General features: G+C 48.1%; 1 protein-coding gene and 1 long non-coding RNA gene across 4 annotated transcripts; both read right to left on the bottom strand.

Annotated features, from left to right (window-relative positions):
* Positions 1–2,628, bottom strand: LOC113606853 (uncharacterized). Its single transcript, XR_003427721.1, has 2 exons — positions 447–2,628; positions 1–350 (listed from the first exon to the last, which is right to left on the bottom strand). It is a non-coding gene; the product is annotated as an uncharacterized LOC113606853 (long non-coding RNA).
* Positions 2,629–3,411: 783 nt separating this feature from the next.
* On the bottom strand, positions 3,412–18,885 carry SFT2D1 (SFT2 domain containing 1). 3 transcript variants are annotated; one of them, XM_027081488.1, is made up of 8 exons: positions 18,759–18,885; positions 11,209–11,295; positions 10,548–10,630; positions 9,335–9,416; positions 8,356–8,391; positions 6,915–6,973; positions 5,399–5,428; positions 3,412–3,942 (listed from the first exon to the last, which is right to left on the bottom strand). In XM_027081488.1, exons 1-8 carry the CDS (start codon positions 18,819–18,821, stop codon positions 3,903–3,905), a joined length of 480 nt encoding a protein of 159 aa, XP_026937289.1. In that variant the 5' UTR covers positions 18,822–18,885; the 3' UTR covers positions 3,412–3,902. The 3 variants fall into 3 exon arrangements, with proteins under 3 accessions (XP_026937289.1, XP_026937305.1, XP_026937296.1); XM_027081504.1 differs by lacking the exon at positions 18,759–18,885 and adding an exon at positions 17,881–17,904 and having other exon boundaries at positions 3,648–3,942; XM_027081495.1 differs by lacking the exon at positions 18,759–18,885 and adding an exon at positions 17,859–17,882 and having other exon boundaries at positions 3,648–3,942.
* Positions 18,886–18,929: the final 44 nt, after the last annotated feature.

Raw genomic sequence — 18,929 nt, 5'->3', positions numbered from 1 at the left:
AAAAAAGGGGTTAATAATACATTTAATGAAGATAATATTTTCTAAAACAGGTCAGAGATGAGTGGCGGGGTCTGTGCTCCATCCCTGTGCGATCGCACGCCCACAGCCTCATGACTCCGCTGTGCACTCACGGTAGAGTGAACAGTGCAGTGTCGGGGTAATTACCAAAGTGGACCCTGAAAAGGTCCCCGGGATGCCCAGGCATGTTGCTGGCCTGGGCCACACTGAGAACTGCTACACTGCCTGCCAGGCGGCACAAGGAACACCTCTCTGATATCGCCAACCATCACCATCATCATGTCCTCCTCTTTGAAAGCAAAACTTAATACTTGGTTCCTTCTTGTAACAACCTGGAAAAAAGGGAAGCAAGTAAAAACATGAGATCACACAGGAAGAAAAGTCACAAGCTGTACTATTAAAAATGATACGCCTTCAGTTTATATTACCCCTTTTTCTTGCAAAGCTCAGGTTTTTAGATGTATGAAATGTACTTAGTGTCTTCCCATAGGGCAGGGAGAAGCAGCAGCTGTCAGTCTTATTTATCCTGTGCTCGGAACGTGTGTGCAGATGAACGCTTTCTTAGAAACCCCAGGCCAGCAGATGCTTCCGGGAATGGAGAAATGGAGTTAGGTGGCTGCAGTCCTGGTGGAGTGAAAGAAATGCGGGTGGAGGACAGAAAAGCAGTGGTCCGAGCGGCCCTGTGGAGGCACCGCTGCCGTCACCTGGGCAGGTGTGCCTCGCTGGGGCCTTGCCACCCACATTACCCACAGGTGAGCGTGCTTTCTCAGGGTGGAACCCTTCTGTGTGACTGCACCCCTGCTCACCTCCACGCACCCCATGACACGTTAAACACAAGCACTAGACAGTCTCCATGAGAGGTAGGTGGCGTGATGTGCTTCCTCACCCCACAAAAGCATCTCGCTGTAAGCTGTTCCTTAAATAATTCACTTGAAAGAAAAGTGCCTAAATTAAGGATGGCGAGAAGGCCACTGAGGACGGCGCTCTTTAACGCGGACAGTCCCACGTGGGCCGCGACTCCTGTGCGTGTCCCGTACCCCCAATCCAGCACTGCAGGTGCAACGACAGGCTTAAAGCGGCTTTGTAGAAGCAGACCGTGATTTTAAATGACCTTGCAGATGTTTTCACGGCTAGTTCATATGTCAAGAGATGGCTTAATTACCACTGGAAGAGAAGAACAGAGCGAAGTCCCCATCTTCCCGGGTCACACGAGTCGGGGAGAGAGAAGATGAAGGATCTGCAAACAGGAGCTGCTGTCTCTTCGCCCTGCTCCACCCCGACTCCGGTGCGGGTCCTTCTCCCAGACCCCCACGGGTCCTCTGTAGACACTGCCACACGGGGCCCGTCATCTCCCAGCCCAGTTCCTGACTGGACGCCAGCCACTGACGCCCCAGGACCTGAGAGGCCGCCCCAAAGCCCTGTCATCGCTGCCATTTCCAGCAGGACACCCTTGGCACCGCTTCCCGCGGAAGCTCCTAAACAGCGATCCTGACGCCCTCGGGCCTGTGGGGCTCAGCGTCCCCTCCCGCAGTCCTGAGGGTCACTCTGGGGCCCCTCGGGTACAATGCACTGTGTCCCAAAGGCTCGCAGAGATGAGTGTAAAGCAGCCTTTCCAACAGATGCCCACAGGCTTTCTGAATGGTCCGTGTATAGAAGGCTGCCGCCAGGCACTGCTCACTCCTTTATTCCTCCCAGCCGTCCTGCCAGGGAAACACCGGTAGAACCCCATGTTTAGACATTTTCTTGAGATGAGGAAATGGAAGCTGACAGAGGTAAGCACCTTGTCCAAGCTCGAATAGCCAGACGTGGGAGGGCCACCCCACGCCCGAGGCACGCTGTCCTCCAAAGGGTGGCCAAGCTGCGGGCAGTCTTGGTGAAGGTCACCGAGCCCCGCTTCCCCTCCTGACGGCTGCTGCGGCCTCAAGCGGAGGCCCCTCAGGGGTTACGGCAGATTGTAAGTTCAGGGGGGAGTGCCTTTGAGGAGCTGGCAAAAGCGATGGGACACAGGAACTCTAAGGTTTGCATACGTGTGGGGACGAGGGGAGCCTCCCCAGGGACCCGCCAGGGGACCGCAGCAGCACGAATTGCTCTCGGGGAGGCCGAGAGGGAGGCGCAGGCAGGTGCCCGGGCCGCCGTGCTCTCCGTGCGCGCTGCCGGCTGGCCGCAGGGCCAGCGGTGACCCGGAGGTGAGGGCCGCTCTGGCGATGATCCTGCTGTGGATCGGACCTCCGACCACGACAGGCCCCCTCCCAAGGGGGACCCCCCTGCCGAAGGGCTGCCGCAAGTAGTCTGACGAGGAATTCTGCAAGTAACGAGAGACTGGTCCACACTTCCACGCAAGGCAGGGCCCAGCACGGCGCGGGCAGACCTCGGACGCCGTCCCTTCCTGCAGGGGTCACACGTGCACCGTGTCCCACCCAGGCCAACAGGCTCTGAAGCTCACTGAACTGTCCCCCCACCCCCTGTAGGGGGACACGGAGCAGCTACGGGGGGGACGCCAGGAGCATCTGCACTGCTGCCGCCTGGCTGGACAGAGGGTCCCTGTGAAGCCGGAGAGCTCCGAGGGGCCGCAGCCTGGCTGTCTCAGGGCTCTGTCCCTCCCTCCCGCACCATCTCAGCGGACTCAGTGACCCCCCCCCCCCCCCCCCCGTCCCGAGGCCACGCCCCACCTCCACGGAGTACATCTTCACCCGAAGCTGCTCTGTACCGTCCCGGGATCCTCTGCACCCACACAGCAACGGGCTTCCAGTCGGCTCTGCGGACACGTGGCTCTAAAGCATGACTCCAACCGTGGGCTCGACTGGAGATGAGGACCCCGTCCAGGACAGGGTGTGTCTGCTCTCTGCTCACCAGCCCAGCCCTCGTGCTGGTCCCCAGCAGACCCCTCACCGACTCAGCAAGTCCTTCTCCCACACCCTCCCAGGAGCCCGTCCTCCCCCACTCTCCTCACCGAGGCCGCCTTCCCTCTGCCCAGGGAGGTGTGGTGCCGGCACCGGGCCCGGGCCATTTCCCTGCAGACGAGCTGGCGCAGGCCACGCAGGCTCTCCCTCCTCGGCGGCCCGGCTCCTTCCTCTCGGCCGGCTTCCCCGACCCAACCTGGCCGGTCAGCCCTCCTCGCTCCTCTGCTCCGCCCCGCCTGCCCGCCTCCTCGGGCGGCCGTCCTGACCGGCTCTGTGTCCAGGCTCGCACCCTGAACAGCACACTGATGGATAAACGCTTTCACTGTTACTCGGCCTCTCATCCTTCACAGACTTGTGCTCAGCCCCATTATTAGGACAGAGATTGTATCCTACTCGTTTTTCTGCAGAAAGATTGCATAAGTGCCCAAACTAAATTTTATTCAACTGAATCAATGTACCACCCACTTAAAACATAAATTTGATCAAGAAAATGTTTTTCCCAAGTGTGGGTTTATTTCAAAATTATAAAGATTTATATATTATTTTTATTACATATAATTAGCAATTTTTAGCTTATAAAAAATTTCACATTTAAAGTTTTTATTTTAATAAGATATTTTTAAAATGTAGACATTTTAAAACCACCAAAAAAGCTGAATATATCTTGCAGCATAGGTTTACCCTTAAATATACACATCTCAGATGCTGTTTAGAAAAGATTAAAAAAACTGGCTAAAAATCATTTACAAGTGGCAATGATTAAAATCTCCTTATCTCTGGAAGAGCATCTTAATGACACAAAATGAATTTAACATCACAAGCATTTAACAGTTTAATTAGCATGTAGTTTTTATCAGTATACAAAATGGTCTTAAATGGTCAGTGCAGTTGTTTTTTTGGAGTGATTACTGTATCAGGAAAAGTATACTTCACCAAAAACAGAACATCAGCTTTCAAATGGTCTTTTCAAAGAGTTTCTGATTTTCAACTCAGCAAAGAAGAACAGCATTTAATTACTGCATCCCTGGTGAAAAAACAAAAGAGGAAAAACAATATAATAACCTGCCTCCAGAGTGAACTTGCAAAAAGATTCCTGCCGAGAGACAAATACACGATCACCTTTTCCCGTCAGAACTCAGCGGAACCCCCAGTACCTTTCCATAATTAAAACTTTGTTGAATATCACTTGAAATCAAGAACTGAGACATGGAAATAATTTGTTAGTTGCTAAAATGGTATTTATTTATTTCAAAATCTTAAACAACACATATGCTAATTTTATTATGAAGAAATAAATGTAAATACCCAAAACAAAGAAAGTATTTTTAAAAAGAAACAATGAACTGGATTTTAAAAAGCAGAACGTTTATAACTGTGTCCCTAAGAATTCCAAAAAAATTCATGTGAAAAACCTCATTCGCCTTTCACATGTCTCTTCACAACAGTTAGTTTGAACTGTTGTTATATGAATACGGACTGCTAAGGCGAGCACCAACAGACTGGAGATGTACGGACAGACTGTATGCTGCTCTCAAGGGCAGGGCCCGACAGTTCTGGGGAGGGTGGTCACTGCCCAGACGCCCTGCCCTGGCTGTGAGCTCCAGCTCTACTGCAGTGGACATCATTTGGGGCACCTTTTCCCCTCGTTGAGAAACAGCAAGAGCTCTCCCAGCCAAGGTCCTGAGGACTGGCAAGTTACCTCTGCGCTCCTGTTCTAAGCCTGCTCTCCTTTAGTTGACCCTGCTTTGCTTTTTCTCCTTTTAGGTGTTCATCAAAAAGAATCATCCATTTGAAACTGAATAAAAATAGAACTGCTATCAATTTCCTTCACTGTTCGTATCAGGCATACAATTCTGCTGTTTTTCATATGCAACCTATGTTTCCAAATTTCACAAAGAAACAAAGCTGTGCCTCAACAGAATATTCCTCCAAATCGGTCAGATTTAAGACTGCAATTAAGTATTTGTTTTTTCCTCCATAATTAAATTAGTACATTTCTCTGAAAAGATACAAGAAAACAGCAATTACCTCTTGCTATACAAAGGGCAATTACCTCCTGACATACAGAATAAATATGTTTCTACTGGCTTAAAACAAACATTTCTATATCAGATTTTTTCATTAACTTTCTTTTTTTTTTAAGTAGAATTTATTTTTGCTGAAGTCTCCATATCCTATTTACTGAATACTTGCAGTCGCGGAAGGATCTAGAATCTCTTGCCAAAATTCACTAACTGCAAATGTTCAGGTGGTAAATCAGAAGTACACTCCTAGCCTACCTGTTACATCTGTTCAACATGTTTTTTCTTGATATGGCAAGCTTCTATTCCACTCATTTAAAAAATAGTTTCCTTCTGGGAACAAAGTCAACCAAAATCAGCCTTTTAAATCACATTTTAATATGAAAATTACTAAAATTCACGTATCTGTGTAAAGAGCATTAGAGGAGCAGAAACAAGACAGAATTGAAACAAGCTCACCTTGCATACGGGATGTACGACAGACTATACCTGCAAGAAAAATTCAAGAACGTTGAAACTGAATGATGTTTTCCTTTTTGCCAAATGGCCATATTCTAACACCATAAAAAATGAAGCAGTAGACTATTGCACAGTGATTCTCAAAGTATGACCCTTGACGGCATACAGCATCACCGGGGAACTCGTTAAAAACGCAGATTCCTGCCCCCCCACACCTCCTGAATGAGAAACTGCGTCTCAGTAAGCAATGTGCTTTTAAAAAACTCTGATTCTGATGCCTGCTGAAGCCTGCTGTAATAAAAAGCCTGTTGTATTACCCTTTTCAAGTTATTTTTTAAAAATAAAAACTATAAAATAACAGAATAAACTGCACTCTCCTTCAGGGATAAAGCAATCATTAAGTACAGATTAACAATAAAAAGCAACATATTAACAGAAAATAACAAAGATTTAAATTTTTCCACATTTCACTGAAAAAGAGTAAAACAACATCATAAGGTTCTTTTGTAACATGCAGAGAACTGCATTTGACATCTGTTGACATTCCGTCAGCGGAAAGGTAGAAACAGCATCAAAACAAAGACTGGGGCTTCCCTGGTGGCACAGCAGTTCAGAGTCTGCCTGCCGATGCAGGGGACACGGGTTCATGCCCCAGTCCGGGAAGATCCCACATGCCATGGAGCGGCTGGACCAGTGAGCCATGGCCGCTGAGCCTGCGCGTCCGGAGCCTCTGCTCCGCAACGGGAGAGGCCACAACAGGGAGAGGCCCACGTACCGCAAAAAAACAAAAAACAAAAACCAAAAACCACTGATCTCAGATTGGGTGATATCAAAAAGGAGAAATTTAAAACAGCAAAGTCAGGAAGGGGTTTACTGACAATTGCAAGGAAGCAAACAAGACTGAGCTCTAAAGAAAAAGGAAAAACACTCGTAGAAATATTTTGTACGTGAAGAACACCTTTCTGGTCTGACGCGGGAGCGTGCAAGGAGGGCACATTCAACTCAATCGTATTCGCTGGGCCGTCAGCCCAGGACCTGAACGTGGCCTGGGGAGGGAGCGATCAGGAAGGACGGTGTGACTGAACGCTCAGAGGGGAGGGCGCCTCAGGGAGAGGCAAGGGCAGAGCAGCCTCGCTGAGGAGTTGGCACCAGAACGAACTCACTCGGCAGGTGCTCAGCAATACCAGGCAGTGAGTGGTTCCCCGCCGTGCCCTCGGGCTCATCCTGTGGCTCAGCCTGGACCTCAGGGTTCGTGTGGCACCTCCTGCATTTCTGTTTCACACGTTAGAGAAGTGAACGCAGCCCTGTGTGCCTCTCCTCAGCTCTCCCACATTTAGGCCCCCCAGGACACACTACAGACCTCAGGCACCTGACCTCTCAGGAGGCCCTTCCCCTCCAAGGCACAGGCTTACCTGACCCGGTAAAATGCCAATGACCTTCCTAGGCTTACAGGCTCAGAACAAAATGCATGGCACTGCTTAGGAAATTTTAACTTTCTATTTAGTGTAAGACTTACCAGGTCATTGACAAGAACTGCAATATGCAGAATAATAAGGCCAGCCCCTTCTTATGCCACTGACAACAGCAAAGACAAAGAAATAATGAGTTAAACATTTTTTTAAAAAATATTTTTCACAAGCAAGTTCAGTTCCTCCCCTTCAAAAATATAAACGATAGCTCCAACTTGTTTCATTAAATCCTAGTATGACAAATTTAAGATTCAGGAGATCTGAGAATTACATATCTATAAATTGTATCTTCTTTCTAGAATCCTCTGATTCCATTTATTCAAATGCTGCTAAGTATATGGCATTAAACATTAATGAAATAAATGTGCACAGGCCGAAAATATTAAATCTCTCTCATGTTAGGTCCTTTAAGTCAAGGTTAACCTTTCTAAAATACCCACTTGGTTATTAGATCTGTATCCTATGTGGAATTTACGTATCTTTCTCATTCACACTTGTTCATTTTCTTGAGTTATTTTTTGAACTAAAATTGTATTTTATTGTGATCTTCTGGAATAATGTAAGATAAAGTTTCCACAGTTGTTTTAAAATGATCTATTTTTAGAATTTCTTGTCCATCTTTATTTTAAATTTTTATTTATTTACTTTTTCACTTATTTTTAATCTACTGCTTATAAACAGACTGCTGGACCTTTCCAAACCAGAAATCAATTTTCCATAGGGAAATGCGAAGATCGTTTACAAAAATTCTTTTAAGTTATCACTGGGAAATGATGTATTAAGTGCATTCTTGCATAACTAAAGTCCGGTCCTTAAATCATCAAAATTAAAAGCAGAACATTTTTGATGAACGTTTCTGCAGTGTGTCGTATGCCACCCCATCTTCTTTAAAGTGTGCAGTGTTCTTGGGAGCTCAAGAACCTCCTCAGACCCCTTTGGAGGTGGATAAGGAACAATAAGCAAATGTAATGAAGAATCAGGAGCATCGACGAGTAAACTGAATTGTAATAAAGTAACTTCTCTGAAGGCTAATGAGGAGCCGTTCACCTCATCCATAAGTGGTGCAAGAATAATTTAAGTCCTTTTGTCCCTCTGTGTTAATCTGTTTGGGTTTGTTTTCCGGCCCTTTCTCCTCACTGTGTGGACACCCTGATGCTCACGATGCACCCCCCACCCTAGAGCCACAGCACAGCGAGGCTATCAGCACAGCTGACAGAGCACGCAGACCCTCAGCGAGGGCCTCTCACGGCCCTGGGCCTGAGAGAGGGGCCAGTCTGACCTGGACGCAAGCACGAGCTCACTTCTGTCTGTTTTAGGTGGCAGAATCTACTGCAAGCCTAGCTGTTAACTAGGTTTTAGGGACACCCAGTCTTTGGTGGGTTTTAAGAAACCAGACTTTGAGCTCCTTGGAAATGATGGTGCGATGACAGTCTACCTGGTGAGGGGCCACACAGTTAGTAGAAAACAGATATGGTTGAGGTAACTTACCCAAAGAGCAGCGCACAGGGTAAGTATGAAACACAACTACAGGAAAGGAAAGAAAAATCATCAATTTGAGCCTTTTCCAAAGCTTAACAAAAATGCATACACTATTCTGCATTCATTTGCATGGTAACACACTAGAGAACAAAATTAATGAGACCGCTTACTCTAGCTGTCCTTATATATTCCCTGAGTATTAGAGTCTGTGACTGCTGCAATATATATTCCTTGGTAAACTGAAAGCACGTAATAAATCACCCGCTGACTAAGCCAACAGAGAGACTGTTTCAAGAATGAATGAGAGTGACAGCAGCTGTTGTTATGGATTTATGAATGCTTGCACTAACGTTTACTAATTCAAGCTGCCACCGCAGGACTCAGTACAACCGCTCCTGTACAGTAAGTTCTGTTTTACTTAGCTTTACAAAGGAACCTGTTATAATGATTTCACACAGAAAGACTGCACTGTCATTCCACAGCTATGTCCCCCAGAGGAGGCAGGGGAGAGACGAGGAGAGGCAGGGAAAGCAGTGGGGCAGGCGTGGAGACAGAAGCCTAGGTATTTGTGCAACAGTCCAACGGGGGAGCGACAAAGGCCAGGTGACAGGCCACCAAAATTAAGCCAACTCTCCCTGAGAAGCCTCATATGGACCCAGAAGTGACCCGTCTTCCAGGCCCACCCTCCAGAAAGTACACACAGGGGTCCATTAAGGTGCTCCATGGGGCCTGAAAATGAAATACATGCAGCTCTCATTTTCACGTGCAATACACAGAGCTACACTGTTAGAATACACAAAAGAAAACAGGATTCACCCAGCCAATCATTTTAGGTAATGCTACAAATCCAAACTCTTTAAACACACAGCCTGAAGAATGTGACTGTCATATTCAACAAGAGAATTATAACATTAGTACCTCACAAAGTAATGCAAAAAGAAAAAAAAAATTCGAAAAAAGTTTTTTGAAAGTATCATTATTTACTTACCAGCATAACAATCGTTGCAAGCAATCTCGTTGTTTCAAACATTTTCTTCAGTTGTTTCACGGGTCCCATTAAAAAGCATGTACTATTTGAAACAAATAAAAGAAATGAGAGAGGGAGCTATTAACTTGTCCGGCTGTGTAAAAATAAGTACTTTTAAGAAAAGAAATCCTATGTTAGTTTAATTAGAAAATCTCACTGAGTCTGTTGCATTTCTCCTTAACATTAGAAGGAAGCGTTACTCCTTTTGTCTTCTGAGACACAGGAACGCCTGTCACAAATCACTCACAGTGCCGGTGAGCGCGACCGCTGAGCCGGTCCAGGCTGACAAGGCAGCCTGCTCTCCGTTGGTGCCAATTCAGCCACTGCTTCCTCACCTCTACGCACGTTCCCCGTCATAACAGGGAGAACAGCCCCACAAGCACTGTCTAAGGGCAAAAGTGTGCAACTGCGCCCTCAGGCCTCTTCCAGGCTGCGGTCTGAGGAGGGGCATCGGGGCGAGCCCAGGAGAGGGGACCGAGCTTGGCCACGGCTCACGCCTCTGCACTGGGCAGCACCTCTGATGCAGAACGTCCCTGAAGAGGCAGGAGCTCACCTCTGAAAGCTGAGAGCTCGTAAACGTGACAACTACGCTAACAGACATCAACTCCCCCAGAGATGCACCCAAGGCCCCCGGGGGGGACTCCCTGAGCGCCCAGTGCACAGTCCTCAGAGTCACTGCCACTGTGTGGCCCTGTCTGACTCCTGGGCCCGGCACTGCCACCCCCAATCTGCTTCCGCCGCTGGTCGGCTGGGCATCTGACGGTCCCCTCGCCGAGGCAGCTACAAGCCGGGGCTCCGGAGGACTCTCGGGTGGGAACCAGGCCTGGTCACCTCACTAGGCACCTCCCCGGGGAGTGACCCCCCCGCCCCATGCTACTACATCCTGCTATAAGATGGGCTGATAACAGTGCCCACCTCACAAATGGGGTGACAGACACAGAACACTTAGGATAGGGCCTGGCACACAGTAAGTACCTCCAAATGCTGGCTATTCCCACCATGAACACTCTATGATGGCAGCTGGCACACAGCAGGAGTCTAAGTATCTATTGAATGAATGTAAATTTTGAATTCACAGTATGTATAGATCTACAGAAATATATCCTATTAGAAAAGAAAATTTTGATAATGATAGCAAATGAAATATTTTGAGAAGCCAAACTTCTGTACATACCTGGCTAAGGCAGCAATATTTCCAAGGGTATAAAACACTGCAAAAAGCTTTATGCCACCAGGAAGCCACAGTAATCCAGTTCCCTGAGTTAAGATATTATAGTTATTTAAAAGTAATTTTACCACTGTAATAGATTAAAATATAAATGTGCTACTGTAGTAATAATAGAACAGTAATAATAGAATATACATATATTATAAAGTTTATGTATAAATGTGTTAATATATAGTCTCTATATAGTTTTTTAAAAAGTAGTTAATTTTCAATGTTATTTGCTAATTTGAATCTTCTGCCTATTTGCATATAAGTATATATAAATGAGCCATTACATAACTTTATTTATACATCTGAGTAAATCTCACTCTACTTAAGTATTCTTTTTATAAATGGCAAGTCAAAAATCTAAATCACATCTAAATCACTGACTGCAACTCCCCTAATACACACTGATCTTTCTTAAATGAAATTATTTTAACAATCCATAAACCCCCCAAAATATTAATCTCTGCATCTTTTTATTGATCTCTACCCCTTTATTTCAGGGGACTAAATATGTCCCATCAGAACAGTCCAGATAAAGTGGACTGCATGTTGGGACTAAATGGAATGATCAGTCTCACACAAAATAGAAATTACGGAGCAACATACAGCCTTAACGCACAAGAATAGAGAAGACGATGCCACTGGCGAAGCATATGGCAAACCATTTCAGCCTGGTGTTGAAACTGAGGGACGAGGCGTCCAGGACCTGAGGAAAGAAGGGGAATCAGAACGTGTTTTTAAATCATCACTTGCCGACCTGATGCTTTATACTACATTAAAGCAAAGCTTCATGTTAATATAGACAATGAATCTGTTTTACTCTGCACATTGTAGTGTTAAGAACATTACGATTCCATGGCCGTAAAGGGGAATATCAACAGGTCTGGGAATGAGACGGTCCTGAGGAGTCACTGTTAACTTTGCCAGGTGAGATAACAGCATTATTGTGTTATACGGTTTTAGAAAGCTCTCACCTGTTAGGGACAGGAGAATCACTGATGTGGATGAAATGACATAAGCTATGAGATACCTTATAAAATACTCATTGATTGAAAAGTAGGGGAAAGATGAAACAAGACGGGCAAAATGTTGACAGGTCAACACCTGTGGACTCATAGACACACACCTTCTCTCAACATCTCTATGTCCGAGGGCATCTGGGCAAAGTCCCTACACGCAGAGCCTGACACGGGGACTGTCCTGCCGGAACCTCTCTGGGGGCGGGGGAGGGGGGAGCCCTCAGGCAAGGGAGGGCAGCTGGACAGAGAAGGGGAGGGACGAGTGAGGCCCTGCTTGCAGCTGGAGCTCGGTTAACACCATACCTCACTGTCTGTGCCGCTTGAGGCCAGGCCGCCCTTCTGGAACCCTCCTCCCAGCAGCTGGTGGCTGGCTGCAGGCAGAGGGCGGAGGGCCCAGGCTGCTGCAGGAGCTACAGCGCGAGCACAAGAGGACAGCTGTGAGCTGCAGGGCGGCGGGCACGTCCACCCAGTGACTGGGACCTGGGGAGCCCCCACAGCGTCTACCACGGGGCACATCTGACAACCTCAGCTACAAGTCACGGAAGCCCTGGCGTCCTCACAACCGTTATTAGAAACGCACGCGAATCAACTGCAGGGGGACAACATCCCCGCATGTCACGTGGACTCCAACCAGATTATACGGGGCCGCACTCCACACACGTCACACTGTGATGCGGCACACAGTAACGATTAAGCACACATTTCCTTTCACTGAAGTACAGTGTAACTGAAGTACTAACAATATTATTATATTATTTAAATATTACATTAGTTTCAGCTGTACAGCACAGTGATTCAATATTTTTATAAGTTATATTCCCTTTAAGGTTACTACAAAATAACGGGGATATTTCCTTGTGCTGTACATCTCAGCTGCTTAGCTATTTTATACACACCAGTTTGTATCTCTTAATCCCCTCCTCCTATCTTGCCCCTCCCCCTTCTCTCCCCACTGGTAACCACTAGTTCGTTCTCTGTATCTGTGAGTCTGCTTCTGTTCTGTTATACACATTTGTTTTATTTTTTAGATTCCACATATAAGCAATAACATGCAGTATTTGTCTTTCTCTTCATTAAGCTTAATGCTCTCTAGGTCCATCTACATTGTTGCAAATGGTAAGCACACATTTACATTACTAAGTACACCATTAAAACTCATTTTCCCAACAAGGCTGAAAAAGTATCAACAACAGATGTTTCAAGAAACTAGAAATATACAATAAGGATTTATATTCCAAAATTATTATTAACTTGCATTATCATATACTTGAAAGACCACATGCTTATAATGTATTTTCAAGAATAATGATGCAAAAATACAAAGTTTTATATGCAAAAGCTCAAAATTCCTTACCTCAATAGATTGATCTGTGAATCCTTATGCAGCATGAAAAGCAGATAAAAACAACTAAAGATTCTGTCAATGTAACATCCATCACTTTTGAACACATTTTAAATATTTTTTAAAATCTGCTTTAATCCACAGACATTCTTGTTTCCAGCAATGTCATCTGTTTATACTAAAACTGATCACTGTCTTTTAAACAAAGAATGAACCTGCCTATAAAAACATCTAAATTTCATTTTTATCTGATTAGGTAGAATACACATAGAACAGAATAAACCCTGCAGACTGCATATCGCACAGGGAATCTACCGGTTTGTAAAAAAGGAGAAACGGTACCCTAAGTAAGCAGGGTTTCTAAGTGGTCAGTGCAAATACACGATGACGTGAGGACTTAATGAGAGTGGAAGAAGCATCTGTTTTTACTTCCTTTACAAGTTTCAATCACCCCATTGTTCTTAAGTTCAACTCAGTATTAAGCAGAGTCATTTGTATAAATAGTAGATATTTTTCCTCTCATTACCATCAGCCAAGTGATCTTTAAATCGAAACATGTAACAAATTCTTTCCATTTGTAAATTTGGAATATTTGATCCACAAGCAAATGACCTGTCGCAAGCCCTTCAGATTGCCCAGGATACAGAAACAAATCACAGACTCCCTAACTCCCAATTGGGAAAATGATACAGTGCCCACCATGCAAGAAAACCAGGCACTGCCCTGTCCATGAGGGAGACGGAGGGAGCCCTGACCCCGCAGACCCGCGTTAGCATGTGCTTGTAGGTGTGACATGCGTAGGTGTGACATGCTTGTCCGACGGGATCAGGAAGGAGCCCACCAAAACCAGCAACTATTCTGATCTTGTAAATTTAGTCTTAGCAAAGAAACACACATTGAAGTGGCCACCAGTTATTTTACTTATTTGTTATCAAAGGAAGAGGAAGCCAAGAATAAACCTCGTGAGAGCAGGAGCGACTCTCCCATTCGCCGGTGCCCTCTTCCTGCTGCAATAAATCAACCTCACCTGGAACCAGAACTTATTAAAAAAAAAAGTTGGAAACAATGGAGGAAAACGTCTTCACCGCAGCACCAACATTACAAGTGAATGAATGAACCCATAGCACAGATACGAGCTGCCTTCCTAGGGGATGGAGAAGCCGGGAGGAGAAGGACACCATCACAAGGGAACAGCATGGGCACCTGGGCCTGGCTCCCGGGCCACCACCACTCGAATAAAGGCAACCACCGCATACATGGAATTCCTAGAACTGCTCCTCCAGAGACAGTGGTGGACGATGAGATAAAGACGAGAGGACAGCGAGCACAGAAGCAGGCGCCCACGGCCCCTCCAGTGCGGTCCTGACCCACCTCCCCAGGGGTCCCCTCCCCTACTCAGAGGCTCCTCATCGCCGTCACCCACCGTTCTCCCAGGCATCCTCTCTCACTCAGCAGCCCCGACCACAGGTCCTGCCCCAGATCCTAGCAGAGTCTCGGGTGCTTTCTACATGCACATTGACAGCCCAGCCTTTCTGTTCCTCACTCTCTCCTCTCCAACAGCCTCTGCTCTCCCCTCCACTCAGAGACCCTGGGACTCGCACTCCCCGAAATCACTCCAAGTCCAGGCCACACTGCTCTCCAGCTGCGACATCCTCCCCAGGGCACTGATTCAAGGGCTCCTGCCTGGATGCTTCGCAGCCTCTCGGGCCCCTTTATCCCCTCCTTTACTTCAATACAAAAGCGCAAGTTCCCTTTCTGCTCTATCCACCAGCAAAACCCTGGCATGACTCAAGCCCTCCTTCCTCTTCCTCTGGGTGGAGTCACACGGCAGGACGTGGCATCCTAACCAGGTCATCGCCAACTTCAGGGGGCCCTGGGCACTGCCTGCCAGGCATCCCAAGTGCACTGCTGTTTAAGTTGACCTGCCTTCTCACTGTCACCCCCTGACCCTGCCAACCCACCTCCATTTCAACCTCCAGTTCCTGCCCTGGCACCTCCCCAGTCAGCAGACACACTGCCTCTATTTCCCACAGAACACGGAAGCCCCGTGGGGATGCCCTGCACCGCTTGCTGTTGCCAAACACCAAGCTCACCCTAGGAACCCTCACCTCCCTTCCTGGCCCCGGACCACAGCACAGGGGCAAAGGCCAACGTGGCCGCCCTGCTTCAGAGGCCAAGCCCTCTGACGCCCCAGGGAACTGACACAGCTGGCTTTTCTCCCCGTGTACAACAGTGAACCACATTCTTGCGGAGACCCCCTTCCATCAACCTGTGAACACGCGTAAGCCTCTTCCATCTTAAACAGACAAAAATGCCTGACTTCACCCTCCAGCCTTTGCTCAGTCAGTCATTCACTGATTCACTCAACAAATACCTACTGGGTGCTCCTGGGTGCTAAGTGCGGGGTGAGGGCCTGGCTCTTGGTTAAAAGGCGCGGGGGGGGGGGGCCTTCCCTGGTGGCGCAGTGGTTGGGAGTCCGCCTGCCGATGCAGGGGACACGGGTTCGTGCCCCGGTCCGGGAAGATCCCACGTGCTGCGGAGCGGCCGGGCCCGTGAGCCATGGCTGCTGAGCCTGCGCGTCCGGAGCCTGTGCTCCGCAACGGGAGAGGCCACAGCAGTGAGAGGCCCGCGTACCGCAAACAAACAAACAAACAAAAAGGCACGTGGGGGAAGCTGCCAGGCCCACAGCCCCTGAGAGGAGCTGCAGGCAAGGACAGCGGCTGGTCCTGCCCTTTCACCTCCCTGCACCCCCAGACCCGAGGCTCTTTGTCTGAGGCCCTTAGAAGAGCTCCCTGTCCAACAGGGGACACGCTCCTCCTGACTCATCCCCCTCGGCCCTCCCAATCGCCCTCCTCCCCTGACCTCAGAGTCCATAAAACTGCCTGACCCCAGGCCTTCGCTGCCCCATGAGACCCCAGATCACCACCCCGTCCCTGGTTTTAGCCCCGGGCTGGTTACATCGCAGGAAGTGATCTGCGGCTGAACTAGCCCCTTCATTTGTGGCTCTGCTTGAGGTGCTGAGCTCCAAGGACCTGGCCCTCTCCAGGTTCCCAGTCTCCTGAGCTCCTCACTGAAAGCTCCAGAGGTCAAACCCTGGGCCTTCTCCCTTTTCTACTTACCCACAATCCCTTGGTTATCTCAAGTACTTCCTCCCATGAGCTCTAGAACCTGCACTCAGATGCTAGCTGGCATCTCACTCAACATCCAGATGACCCCCCAGCGTGCGCCTTCCATGTCCCAGTCAAGGGCGACTCCATCTCTCCAGCGGCTCAGGTCAAAACCAGAGGCACCCGGGCCCCTCCAGCAGCACTCTCACACCCAGCCCGTCAGCTCTGCACTCAGACCATTTACAGAGCCTGGCCGCTCTCACTTTAAGCCACCGTCACTCCCACCTCCCTGACCCAGGTCTCTTCCCAGGACCACTACCCTAGTCCTCTGACCAGGCTCCAGCTGCCACTCTTGCCCCTGCAGTCTGTTCTCCACAGACCAGCCAGGGCGATCCTTTAAAATCCAAGGCAGTCACATGCCCGCTCTGCTCAAAACCCAACGGCTCCTCAGCACACTCAGAGTAAAGGCTGAAGTCCTTACTGTGTCCTGCAACACCCCACATGACCTGGAGCCCACCTCCCACCTTCCCGCTTCCCTGGCCCTTGGCTCCAGACACCCTGAGGCCTCTTTACGGGTCTTGAACGTGCTGAGCCTGTTCTCAGGATCTATGTTTGCATGAGTTGGGAGATATTTACTTGTACGGGTTACCCAGATATCCCAGTGCTCTTCAGATCTATGCTGTAATGTCACCCTAACAGACACATCTTCCCTGACCATCCAACACAACAAGATGATCCCAACCTCATCCACCTGCTTTACCTTCTTCCATGGCACTTATCACTGGCTGACATATTTTTATATTTGCTTGTTTATTAACTGTTTTCCCCAATTAAAATGTAAGTTCCATGTAGGAGAGGCCTTTCTTTTGGTCACTTTTATAACACCAGCATCTTGAACAGAGCCAAACATATGCAGGCGCCAAAATATTTGTTGAATGAATAAATGATCACCTCTTCTGAACTCAATGCACTTGTCCATTCCAGTCAATCACTCCAATCTTTGGTCAATGACTTCTCTACATAATTTTTCTCCCCTCTACAGAATGGGCTCAAGAGAAGTGGCACCACCACCTTCACGCCCCCAAGGTTTAGAGCAGCTCTGTCTAACAGGACTTTCTGCAATGGAATGCCCCAAGCATGTACTGTCCTATGCATCAGCCACTAACTTACTTGCCCACCCAGCACCTAAAACGTGGCTGGTATGGCTGAGAAAGGAATTTTAAATTTTATTTAACTTAAATTTAAATAGCCGCATGTCGCTAGGGCTACTGTTTGTATAGCACAGACCTAGAGCATAACGTGAAGCATAAAACAGTGGTTTAATAAATGAGCTGGGGGCTTCCCTGGTGGCACAGTAGTTAAGAATCCACCTGCCAATGCAGGGGACACAGGTTCGATCCCTGGTCTGGGAAGATCCCACATGCCACAGAGCAACTAAGCCCGTGCACCACAACTACTGAGCCTGCGCTCTGGAACCCGTGAGCCACAACTACTGAGCCCGCGAGCCACAACTAATGAGCCCGCACACCACAACTACTAAGCCCACGTGCCACAACTACTGAAGCCCGCGCGCCTAGAGCCCATGCTCAGCAAGAGAAACCACCACAATGAGAAGCCCGCACACTGCAAAGAGGAGTAGCCCCGCTCGCCACAACTAGAGAAAGCCCGTGCGCAGCAAAGAAGACCCCACGCAGCCAAAAATAAAATAAAATAAATAAATTTATAAAACAATTAAAATAAAATAAAATAAATAAATGAGCTGGGTAAGCCATTGCTGCCTAATGGACGTTTCTCATATTACCATTTATGGGTTCTTGTATTACCATTACGATTCGCCAAACTGGTTAGAGCAGATGCCTGGCTTTCAGTCTCTGAACCCTCACAGACTAGTCCAGAATCCTGTTCACAAGAGGTGCTGTTTATAACAAGGAAGGAAGTTAGGACAAGAGAAGGGACAAATAAAAGGTCCTTACGTAATACCGTTTCATTTTAAATGTTCCACTTCTGTGACAGGCAGGCAAGAATTTGTCTGCATGCAAATGACAAAGATACTTATAAAGCAGTTCCTCCTGCACTATTTTTATCCCTCCTTTTAACGGAAGGAACCCTTTTCAAGTCTCGTGGGTAAAGTACGCAGACAAGGATTGTTTTTTAAAAAAACCGCTTATGAGGGCTCAACTGACAACTTTTAATTCAGTATTATTTCACTTCTCAATGACCTGTGTTTTTTTCTTTTCTCCCTCCAGTCTCCCTCCTTCCAAAAAACATACACTCACAACACCTCACTTAATTCCAGGGTCTAACAGATGCAACGAAGCTTTAAGATTTCAGCTTATGCAGCTGGCAGGACGGGTACCCGCACAGCTACTGCGCTGCCAGCCCGAGTTCAAAGTCCACACCAGGCGCAGAAAACCAAGCGGAGGCTGGGGGAGAGCAGCGTGGGGGCAAATGGGTTATTTGGGAAAGGAAGACATGCAGCGAAGTACGTTCCTGAGAGTCGCAAGGCCAAACTGGGGGTGGGGGGGTCTCAAAGTGAGCTTCTGTAGACTACATGGAAACCTGGAAAGCGCCCCAAGTTCTTCCCGGGAGGCCCGTGGCGCCCTCCCGCATCACCTCTGCAGGTAGAAGCGGCCCGCTGCCCACGCTCCGCGGCCCCGCCCCAACACACGTTCACCCCAGAGGCCGGAGGCAGGCTCCCTACCTGTGCAGTCAGGCCCTGCTCCTCGTCGTCCTGGCCGCTCAGGACTCGCCGAAGCTTATCCATGGCCCTGCTCCTGGGCCGCAACGGCCCTTCTCGCCCGCCGAGAAACCCGGAACCGGAAACTCTTGCGGTCCACCGGAAGTCTGGGTAGCCCGCTTCCGGCACGTCGGC

This window comes from Aethalodelphis obliquidens, unplaced genomic scaffold (assembly GCF_003676395.1).
Source record: "Aethalodelphis obliquidens isolate GAN/ISIS:26980383/991018 unplaced genomic scaffold, ASM367639v1 scaffold3, whole genome shotgun sequence".
Classification (NCBI taxonomy): domain Eukaryota; kingdom Metazoa; phylum Chordata; class Mammalia; order Artiodactyla; family Delphinidae; genus Aethalodelphis; species Aethalodelphis obliquidens.
The sequence above is the reverse complement of the archived record's forward strand: the minus strand, read 5'-3'. Positions and strand labels throughout refer to the sequence as shown.

Coding starts and splice junctions, on each gene's coding strand:
- SFT2D1 (XM_027081488.1), bottom strand. CDS start 18,821: ATGGATAAGCTTCGGCGAGTCCTGAGCGGCCAGGACGACGAGGAGCAG. Junction 11,296..18,758: donor AGCAGGGCCTGACTGCACAG/GTAGGGAGCCTG, acceptor TTCTTTCCTCAG/GTCCTGGACGCCTCGTCCCT. Junction 6,974..8,355: donor CCCTGTGCGCTGCTCTTTGG/GTAAGTTACCTC, acceptor TGCTGTTGTCAG/TGGCATAAGAAGGGGCTGGC.